Source organism: Carlito syrichta, unplaced genomic scaffold (genome assembly GCF_000164805.1).
Source record: "Carlito syrichta isolate Samal-C Ts95f unplaced genomic scaffold, Tarsius_syrichta-2.0.1 Scaffold304341, whole genome shotgun sequence".
In the NCBI taxonomy this organism is placed as follows: Eukaryota; Metazoa; Chordata; class Mammalia; order Primates; family Tarsiidae; genus Carlito; species Carlito syrichta.
In genome coordinates, this window is record NW_007248437.1 from 480,997 (window position 1) to 491,908 (window position 10,912).

The 10,912-nt window shown below is 45.9% G+C and overlaps 1 protein-coding gene across 1 annotated transcript in view; it reads right to left on the reverse strand.

Annotated features, from left to right (window-relative positions):
• WDR66 (WD repeat domain 66) overlaps positions 1–10,912 on the reverse strand; it is an 89,963-nt gene that overhangs the window by 63,016 nt on the left and 16,035 nt on the right. The window contains exons 3-4 of the mRNA XM_008059741.2: positions 7,317–7,457; positions 5,224–5,333 (exon numbers count right to left, since the gene is read on the reverse strand). Coding sequence (XP_008057932.1) covers positions 5,224–5,333; positions 7,317–7,457 — 251 coding nt within the window. The remainder of the gene's footprint in view (positions 1–5,223; positions 5,334–7,316; positions 7,458–10,912) is intronic.

The window sequence follows — 10,912 nt, forward strand, 5'->3', positions numbered from 1 at the left end:
GGTGGCCGGGAGTGGCCACTGCCCTCCAGTCTGGGCAACAGAGTGAGACTCCAACTCAGGAAAAAAAAAAAAAAAACTTCACTTAGGAAGGCAATCCCAGAACTGGTGGGAATGATACAATGAAGCCCATAGTGGGAAAAATGTGTCTTATCCCTGGAGATACTAAGAATTAAATATAAAGAAGATGTTGTCAATTAGACCTATATGGTTAACGTATTTGTGAGAGGAGAATTTGTTCCTTTTTTAAGGAATGTCTATTGTTTAAGTAAATTTGACATCTCAGAGTCTCTAACAGATTAGATTTGTGATTCTAATTTAAAGTATGTAGTTTATTTAGACTTGTAATTTTATATTGAAATTGTATTAGGTTTATAAACAATATTAGAATACTTAAAAGAATTTAAGACTTACCATATTTATGCTTAATTTACTAGATTTACAATAATTACTTGAGTACTGGTGAAGGATCTATTTGTTGATCAGACTACCACAAAAAAAAAAGTAATGAAACTGAGTATCTTAAATTTTTTTTTTTTTTTTTTTTGAGTTGGAGTCTCACTCTGTCGCCCAGACTGGAGTGCAGTGGCCGCTCCCGGCCACCGCAACCTCGCCTGCTGGGCTCCAGCGATCCTTCCGCCTCAGCCTTCCAAGTAGCTGGAATTACAGGCATGTGCTACCACTTAAATTTCTAAATGCAGTTGAAAATGTTTAAAAGGAGTTAATAACCAAATTTGAAAGTGGGCCAAACATTAATCAAAGCCTCCTTGAAGGTGATTGCAAAAATATGCTAGATTTTTAGAGTAAGATTTTGAAGTTGAGTGAAAAGCTTAAGGGAAGAACTACGATTTTTACTTTGTCACTTTAATAACGTGAATATTAATTCTAAAACCAAAACAGTCTCTGAATAATCTTTGCTGGGTCTCCAAAGTAATCACTTGGGATATCATAAAACTCATATCAACATAGCATTTGAATTGTTAACCAGATATGCTTTACTTTTTGTTTGTTTGCTTGTTTGGGTTTTTCAAGTCGAAGTCTCACTCTGTTTCCCAGGCTGAAGTACAGCGGCATGCTCACGGCCACCACAACCTCGACCTGCTGGGCTCAGGCAATCCTTCCAGCTCAGCCTCCCAAGTAGCTGGAACTACAGGCGCATGCCACCATGCCCAGCTAATTTCTTGGTTTATTGTAGAGACAAGGTCTTACCAAGTAGCCCAGGTTAGTCTCGACTGCACCCAGCATGTAATTTGTAATTTTTACTCTGTAATTTTAAAAAATCACTGCCCTCAAGTTGCTTTGAATCTAGTAGGGAGACAGTTTCATGGATAAGAAAAAGACAACAGACCAACACTATGATGGGGCCAGCTCCATGTGGGGAGGGCTGTCAATAAAGGCTTCAGAGAAGAGACACACTTGAAGGACTTCCACACTTCTGCCGACAGACTTTACAGACTTCCCGTTGCATGAGATCATAACATTCCCTCGTGGTTAACTGGATGTTCTATTACTTGCAGCTGAAAGCAAGTAGCAGCTGCGGGTGGTGGCCAGGCATGCAGGCAAGGCCACTTTACTTCTGGTAGAAGTCTCTGCGTGGCTCAGAGGCAGGGTGCATATTCCCTGTAACACAGGCTGATTTGTCAATGTGCAGTCTCTGAAAGATTTTAATCAGGGACAACACAATCATTTGTGTTTGGGGAAAGATCACACTAAAAATGTTGTGGAGAAAAAAAATCACATGATGATGTACACATATGTGTATTTAAAAATGCAAATACAGGCTGGACGCGGTGGCTCATGCCTATAATCCCAGCACTTTGGAGGTCAAGGAGAAAGGATTGCCTGAGCCCATGGGTTCGAGCCCGGCCTGGGCAACTTGGTGAGACCTCATCTCTACAATAAATAAAAAAATTAGCCGGGCGTGGTGGCGTGCAGAGTAGTTCCAGCTACTTGGAAGGCTGAGGCAGAAGGATCACCTGAACCCAACAGGTCAAGGCTGCAGTGGCCATGAGTGTGCCAGTGCACTCCAGCATGGGAGACAGAGTGAGACTCCAACTCAAAAAAAAAACAAAAACCCACATACCAGTGGTCACCTCAGTGGCTCTCTCAGTATTTTCCTCTTCTTACTGATGAGTAAGCTGCAGGAGAACATTCCACCCAGATGTCCCATGGGCATATCCTGCTATAACGTCCAGAAGTCCTGTGGTAGCTACTTCCTCCCCAGTAGCTTCTAAAGCCATCCCCACTGCTTCTGCCTGTCCTTTCTTGCCTGGGCAATTGCAACAACCTCCCAACTGATCTCCCTCCCTGCAAGTTCACTCTTCAGCCCATCTTCCATGATGCCGATTCTTTTCTCTTTTTTTTTTTTTTTTTTTGAATAGGAATCTCACTCTGTCACCTAGGCACGCTTATGGCCACCATAGCCCTGACCTGTTGGGCTTAGGTGATCCTTTCACTTCAGCCTTCCTAGTAGCTGGAACCACAGGGGTGTGCCACCATGCCCGGCTAATTTTTTGACTTTTTGTAGAGACGAAGTCTGGCATGCGCCAGTAGTTCCAGCTACTCAGAAGGCTGAGGCAGAAGGATTGCTGGAGCCCAGCAGGTCGACTCTGAAGTGGCAGTGAGTATGCCACTGTGCTTCGGCCTGAGCGATGGAGTGAGACTCCAACTCAAAAAAAAAAAGTGCAATCCATTGCAGACCAAATTTTACAAAATAGAAATATTATAGCAAGTATAGTGGATCATGCCAGCAATTCTAGCACTTTGGGAGGCCAAGGCAGGAGGACTGCTTGAACCTAGGAGTTTGAGACCAGCTTGGGCAACACGGCGAGACCTCATCTTTACAAAAAATCAAAAAATTAGCCGGGTATGGTGGCATGTGCCTATAGTCCCCCAGCTACTCTAGAGGCTAAGGCTGGAGGATCACTTAAGCCCAGGAGTTTGAGGCTGTGGCGAGTCATGATCATGCCACTGCACTCCCACCTGGGTGACAGAGTAAGACCCTGACTCAGAAAAACAAACAAACAAATAAATACCATAGCAAGCTCAACTGTTATGAAAGTTGCCAAATGCCTGCTCTCATTTTCTGAGGTTCCTGTTCAGCAGGGGCCAGTCCCGGCTCACAGATCAGCTCAGGTTATGGACCACATGTGGGTAGCACTGCTCGAGCCCACAGATATTCCTCATTCCTTGTCTGATGCACTGTCAGAAAAGGGACCAGAAAAGCCGACTGTTAGACTTTTATGAGTTAGGAAGAAGGGCAATAAAGGATGCCAATCTTGATAGTCAGAGACTGTCCACCAGTCTGTCGCCACAGGAAGGGAGGAGGAGGACAAATCACACAAGCAGGCACACGGAGGGCACAAAGCCCAGACTGGCTCTCTGGACCTGGCTCCAGTGCCAGAGTCAGGAGGTATGTAAACCTCTGTCATCAGCCGGGCTGGTCTCCGAGATACACAATGAGCATGCCATGTACCCGAGCTGAGAAGGCTCCTGAGAATCACTTCTCAGACATCAGAGTGCGTTCAAGGCTCTGACAGTATTATCACAAGAAAAACATCAGACACATTCCAATAGATGGCATCCCACAAATCCCTAACGAGTGCCGCTCAAAACTGTCACTCAAAACTGTTGTAGTCATCAAAGAAAGGAAAGGCCAGGTGCAGTGGTTCATGCCTATAATCCTAACACTTCAGGAGGCCAAGGCAGGAGGATCACTTGAATCCATGAGTTCGAGACCAGCCTGGGCAACATAGCAAGAACTTATCTGTATAAAACAAACAAGCAACCAACCCACACAAAAAAAGAAAGTCTGAGGAACTTTGCCACAGCCAAGAGGAGCCCAAAGAGACATCACAAATAAATCTTCTGTGGTATCCCAGAGGGGAACCTGGGACAGAAAAAGAACATTAGGGATAAACTAAGGAAATCTGAATGAACTCTGGTTGTTAGTTAATAATAATGTATCAATATTGGTTCATGAATTATAACAAACATATCCTACTCATGTAGGATGCAAATAATAGGAGAAATTGGGTGTGGGGTAGATGGGAACTTTCTGTACCATCATCCCAATTTTTCTGTAAATCTAAAATGTTCTCAAAAATAAAATCTATTTTTAAAAAGAGAGAGAGAATGGTGGGCTGTGAGCAGAGGGGAACTGTTAGAGAGAGGCTACAGAAGAACAGCAGCTTTGGAAAGCCTCCATTGCTGCCACATCCAAAACCATTACAGGGAAACCTATCAAATTACCCAGCTGAAGGAAGGGCAGGCAGCATGAAACACAGAGAGCTGGGCGGAGGAGAATAAATTGGTGGTGACCACTAAGAGCTGCCCAGGCCAGGTGCGGTGGCTCACACCTATAATCCCAGCACTTTGGGAGGCCGAGGTGAGAGGATTGCCTGAGCCCAGGGGTTCGAGATGAGCCTGGGCAACTTGGCGAGATCTCATCTCTACAATAAATCAAAAATTAGTCAAGCGTGATGGTGCATGCCTATAGTTCCAGCTACTTGGAAGGCTGAGGTGGAAGGATCACCTGAGCTCAGCAGGTCGAGGCTGCGGTGGCTGTGAGCGTGCCACTGCTCTCCATCCTGGGCGACAGAGGGAGACTCCAACCCCAAACAACAACAACAAAAAACAAGAGCTGCCCAAGGGCCAGTGCAGTGGCTCATGCCTGTAATCCCAGTGCTTTGAGAGGCTGAGGCAGGAGGATTGTTTGAGTTCGGGAGTTTGAGACCAGCCTAGGCAACATAGTGAGACCTCGTCTCTACTAAAAATCAAAACATTAGCCAGGCATGGTGTTGTGCACCTGGCCCTAGCTACTTGGGAGGCTGAAGCAGAAGGGTCATTTGAACCCTGGAGTTTGAGACAGCAGTGAGCTATGATTGTACCACTGTACCCTAGCCTGGGTAACAGAGAAAGACCCTGTCTCAGGAAAACAAAAACAAACAAACAAAAACTGCCCAGAAGAGGCAGAATGGCAGGCTAATTAGAAAATCTATCCTTGTGAAAGTAGTGTTTCTCATTGTAAATGGCAAATTTGGCATCTGGTTTATGCTTTGAGCTTGTGTGAGCTAGGTTACTGTGAGTCAGTCTCACTTAGCCCGGTTTATCTGGAACATCAACAAACCAAGTTTCTAGGCACAGGCATCACTCATTCTTTGCTTAGTCACAGTGGCAGATACTCTACAGAAATTAGCAGAGAGGGAGTGACCACACAAAGCCTACCCTGTGAAGGAGTCCCATATAATTATCAGGCAATCTGGCCCCTTGTCTGCTGTGGCGATCCACCGCCTGTCTTCACTGACACATAGGCAGGAGATGACATTAGGGTGGCCCTATTGAAATAAAGAGAAAATTATCTGAAACACTCAAAATGTGGCCCAGCCTTGGGTACCATCAGGAAAGGGCAGGGTCCCCATGGAGAGATCTCAACTCCTTTCAAGGTTCATCTGGCTGAAAATTCTACTCCCGATGGCCTTCCTGGAGTTTCTCCATCACCTAGTAAGTGGTTTTCAGACCTTGTCTCTCTAAAATCCCTGAAGGATAAGCTATACTCCTCACAAGAGCCATGGCTTCCCAGGGGTCAAGGCATGCACCCAACTCCCAACCCAGGGCTCTCCCCTGCCCCCAGCCACCTTGAACCTCTCTGCCAGCCCCGTCTCCCTAGAACACTTTCACATCAGGCCTCTGAGCAGCTCTAGACCAAAAGGCTCCTCACTGGTCTCTGTTACTTCTCTTATCCTCCTACAGTCCTTTCTCCCACACAATGAGGAATCTTCTGGAAACAAAAAGGCAGCATTCCCTGATGGGCAATGGCTGCTGTTTCCCTCCTTCTTCACCTCCCTCCTTCACTCTGCACCAGACATACTGGCTGTCCTTCCAGGCCCGGGCACTTGGAGCTCCCTGTTCCACCCTCAAACTGTCTTTGGTTGGCTCATCTCATCCTCCAAGCCTCAGCAGAAACAGCACTGTCTTAGCACCTGCCCACTCGATCGATGTCCCCTCTCACCCTGATTTTTCTCTTAGGGCATTTTCACACATCTTCTCCGGCACTGGTTACACTCTGTAATCATTAAAGTAGGGTAATCATTCACTTGTCTGACGTCTGTCTCTGCCCTAGACTGCAAGCTCCATGAGAGCAGGATATAGATCTGTTTTGCTCATGACTATAGATCCATGGTCTGAAACACAGTGGCTATGATGAATGTCTGTGGAATGAACGAATGCCATCCAGTCAAGGTCATGGCCCGCCACCTGACTTGGCAAGGCTGGACTTCTGCCTGCGTGCTCCCCCCATCTCAGCCATCTGTGGTGCCTGCCCCTCCCTGGGCATCTGAGCATGCCTACTGCAACCTCTCCCTCCTCCCTCCGCAATGGCCACTGTGCTCACTACAGCACATTCCATGGAGCCGCTTGCTGGTTTTTTTCATGTATATTTCTGGACTTCAAAAGAGTAAATTCCTTAAGTTGCACCCACGTGTCTTGGATCCCTGGCACAACGCTGAGTACTGACTTGGGAAACACTTCATGATGTTTTTGATCTAGGTGTGGACTAAGGAAGGTCCTTAACAACACACGCCTACTGGAAAGGTCAGGTGAAACTGTTTACAACTAGTAGAAAGCCAGACACCAAGAAACAGGACATTTGCATAGGTGGATGGTGAATTGAAGGGGTCAAAAATGTCGGGAATGGAGGCAGCAGGGTGGTGTGAGGTGGACAGGCACGTGGGAAAGTGGGGAGGGCTCAAAGAAGGGAAATAAGGAACACCGCTGGGGGGTAAGGACAGGAGGACAAGTGGCCCACTTAGTGTTTCCCGGTCAGGAGAGCTAGGCTCCCCATTCACTAGTGCAGGCATGCGTAAGCCTTTGAACTGCTCTTAGCCTCCATTTCTCTTTCTGTGAAATGAGCACGGTAACACCCATTTCTTGACACAGCTGCAAGAATCAAAGCCCTTTGGAAAGTGGAGCGGAGACTGCATGTCCCTCAGGTCTGCCTCCTGAGGAACAGTTGTGCTTCCTTGTGTCACCACAGCGCAGTGGAGACAGGATCTGTGCTGTCTGTATTTTTGCAGAAAAGTAAAAAAATACAGATATTTTAAATTCTTATGACTACAAAATTAATATCAACTGCTGTTTGGAAGTTGATTCTGATTAGAATGAAAAATAACATGTGTTTTAAAGACAGGATTTCTGTGGTTCCAAGAAGACACAGGAAAGTATGACAGAGACAGTGAAGGCAGCCCTCGAGACAGAAAACAAATGGCACATGCAAGTGAAAGACAACCTCTTCCATTTGCAGGAAGAAAAGCCCTCCATACCTGAAGATGGTACTGATTATTCTGGAAAACATTGTAGAGGACCGCAGTGTGGGCGCAGACATACAGAAGAACTCTCTGGCTCCCCTCTCGAATATAGTACACGGGAAGAGAACTGTTCCATCCATACGACCAGGTCATGGTCTAGAAGACAAACATAAAACCAGTAAGATGCTATGGGGTGCTGAGCCCCAAGCTGGGGCTCAGCGTCCCGGGCACAAGTGCCTGGAGAAGGACATCACCTCTGCAGACCAGTGAAGAGCAACCACTTTCAGAACATCCTTGGTAGTATGTGACAATATGGGGGAACCTGGGAAATGTGATGTCAAGCCAGTCACAAAAGGCCACGCATGATATGAGTCCTTGTGTATGAAGTGTGCAGATTAGGCAATCCATAGAGACTGAAAATTGGTGAATGGTTGCCAGGGACCAAGCGAGGTGATTCAGGAAGTAACTGCCTAATGGGTATGTGGTTTCTTTGGGGGTTGATCAAAAAGGTCTGGAACATGTGGTTTCTTTGGGGGTTGATCAAAAAGGTCTGGAACTAGATAGTGATGATGGTTGCACAACCCTCTGAGGATGCTAAACACCAATCCATCGCATGCTTTAAAAAGGGCATATTTGATGAGGAAGTGAAGAAATTGGAACTCTCGTGAACCACCAGCGGGAACGTGAAATGGCAGAGCACTGGTGGAAACCAGTGTGACTAGTCTTCCAAAAACTGAAAACGGAATTACTCTATGATCCAGCACATGAATTATCCCAAATTACTGAGAGCAGGGTCTTTTATTTTTTACCTTTTAGAGACAGTGTCTCATTCTGCCTACCAGGCTGGGGTGCAGTGGTACGATCACAGGTCACTGCAGCCTTCAACTCTTCGGCTCAAGCTATCCTCCCACCTCAGCCTCCTGAGTAGCTAGGACTACAGGCGTACACCACCACACCCAGCTAATTTTTAAAATTTTTGTAGAAACAGGGCTGGTCTTGAGCTCCTGGCCTCAAGCAATCCTCTTGCCTCAGCCTCCCAAAGTACTGGGATTACAGACATGAGTCACCATGCCCAGTCCTGAAGGCAGGATCAGAAAAGATATATGTATATCTATGTTCACAGCAACATTATTCACAATAGTCAAGAGAGAGAAGCAACCTCTATGTCTACTGATGGATGAATGGATAAGCAAAATGTGGCATGTACATATAATAGAAAATTATTTAGCCTTAAAAAGGAAGGAAATTCTGACACAGGCTACAACGTGGGCAAAACTTAAACACATGAAGTTAACAGATATGCACCAGTCACAAAAGGACAAATACCATATGACTCCACTTACATGATATCCTAGAGTAGCCAAATTCATAGAGTCAGAAAGTAGAAGCCTGGGCAACGTAGCAAGACCTCATCTCTACCAAAAACTTAAAAATTAGCCAGGTGTGGTGGTGTTCCTGTAGTCGTAACTACTCAGGAGGCTGATGCAGCAGGATTGATTGAGCTCAGGAGTTAAGAGGCTGTGGTGAGCTGTGATCATGCCACTGCACTCCAGCCCAGGTGACAGAGTGAGGTCCTGACTCAAAAATTTAAAAAAAGAGAAAGAAAGAATTGTGGGTGCCAGGGGTTGGGGGAAGGAGGGCATGAGGAGTTTCAGTCTTGCAAGATGAAAGTTCTGGAGATGAACGGAGGTGATGACTGCACAACACGTGAATGTACTAACACCACTGAAATGTACACTTGAGAATAGGCAAGGCCGGGTTCAGTCGCTCAACTTGTAATCTCAGCACGTTGGGAGGCCAAGATGAGTGGATTCCCTAAGCCCGCGGGATCAAGACCAGCCCAGGCAACTTGGCGAGACCTCACCTCTACACTAAATAAGAAATTAGCCAGGTGTGGTAGTGCGCGCCTGTAGTTCCGGCTACTTGGAAGGCTGAGGCAGAAGGATCGCCAGAGCCCAGCAGGTCGACACTGGAGTGACCATGAGTATGCAACTGTACTCTAGTCTGGGCAATAGAGTGAGATGCCAACTCAAAAAACAAAAAACAAAAAACAAACAAAGAATAGCCAAGATGGCAAATTAATGTTACGAGTACTTTACCACAGTTTAAAAAAATTTTTAAAGGGGGAATCTTATGGCAATGATATCTCCAACATAAAAGAAAAGAAAGTCTTCAACAATAAATAGAAACAACTTCCTTTCTTCCACTTCCCAGAACCTAGACCTTGCTTAGTACCAGACACATAGGGAGCACTTAATTGTTGTGAAATTCCATTTACATCCTGAAGGCGTGTAGTGCGGACAAATCATAATAAAGTCATTGGCCAGGCATGGTGGCTCATGCCTGCAATTCCAGCATTTTGGGAGGCCGAGGCAGGAGGATCGCTTGAGCCCCAGAGTTCGAGACCAGCCTGGGAAACATAGTGAGACCTCATCGCTACAAAAAATACAAAAATAGTCAGGTGTGGTGGCAGGCACCGGTAGAACCAGCTACTTGGGAAGCTGAGGTGCGAGGATTGCTTGAGCCCAGGAGGCTGAGGCTGCAGTGAGCCAGGATCATGCCACTGTACTCCAGCCTGGGTGACAGAGTCAGACCCTGTCTCAAAAAAGAGAAAGATTTGGGAGGCAGAGGCAAGAGGATTGCCTGAGCTCCGGCATTCAAGACCAGCCTGAGAAATTTGGTGAGACCTTGTCTCTACGATAAATACAAAAACTAGCTGGGTGTGGTGGTGCGCACCTGTAGTTACAGCTACTTGGGAAACTGAGGTGGAAGGATCGCCTGAGTCCAGGAGGTTGAGACTACAGTGAGCGTGCCACTGCAATCCAATCCTGGGTAGCAGAGCAAGACGTCAACTCAAGAAAGAAAGGAAAGAAAGGAAGGAAGGAAGGAAATAAATAAATAAATAGAAATAAAGGAAAAAAGATAAGAAAAAGAAATGAGCTATCAAGTCACAAAAAGACATGGCGGAACGTTAAACACATATGCTAAGCAGAAGAAGCTAGTCTGCAAAGGCTACATATGATATGATTCCAACTATACAACATTCTGAAAAAGGCAAAATTATGGAGAAAAGAAAAAGATCAGCAGTGGCCAGGGCTCAGGGAGGAAGGGAGAGAATCTATTCTGTACCATACTGCAATGGTGGGTACACATCACTATACATTTGCCAAAGTCCATAGTAAGTACAACACAAAGAGTGACCCCTGTTGTAAACTATGGACTTTAGTTAGTTAATAATAACACATCATCAATACTGGTTCATCAATGCTAATAAATGTACTACAGTAATGCAATTTTTTTTAAGTCAGGGTCTCACTCTGTTGCCCAGGCTGGACGGCAGTGGCACACTGCAACCTCATTTTCCTGGGCTTAGGTGATCCTTCCACCTCAGCCTCCCGAGCAGCTGGGACTACAGACATGCGCCACTACACCTGGCTAGTTTTTTGATGTTTTTTTGAGAGGCAAAGTCTCACTATGTTGCCCAGACTTGTCTCAAATTCCTGGGCTCAAGCAAGTCTCTCACCTCTGCCTCCACCTAACAAAGTGTTGGGATTATAGGCGTGAGTCACCACACCTGACTTTGTCTTTTTTTTTTTTTTTGAGTTGGAGTC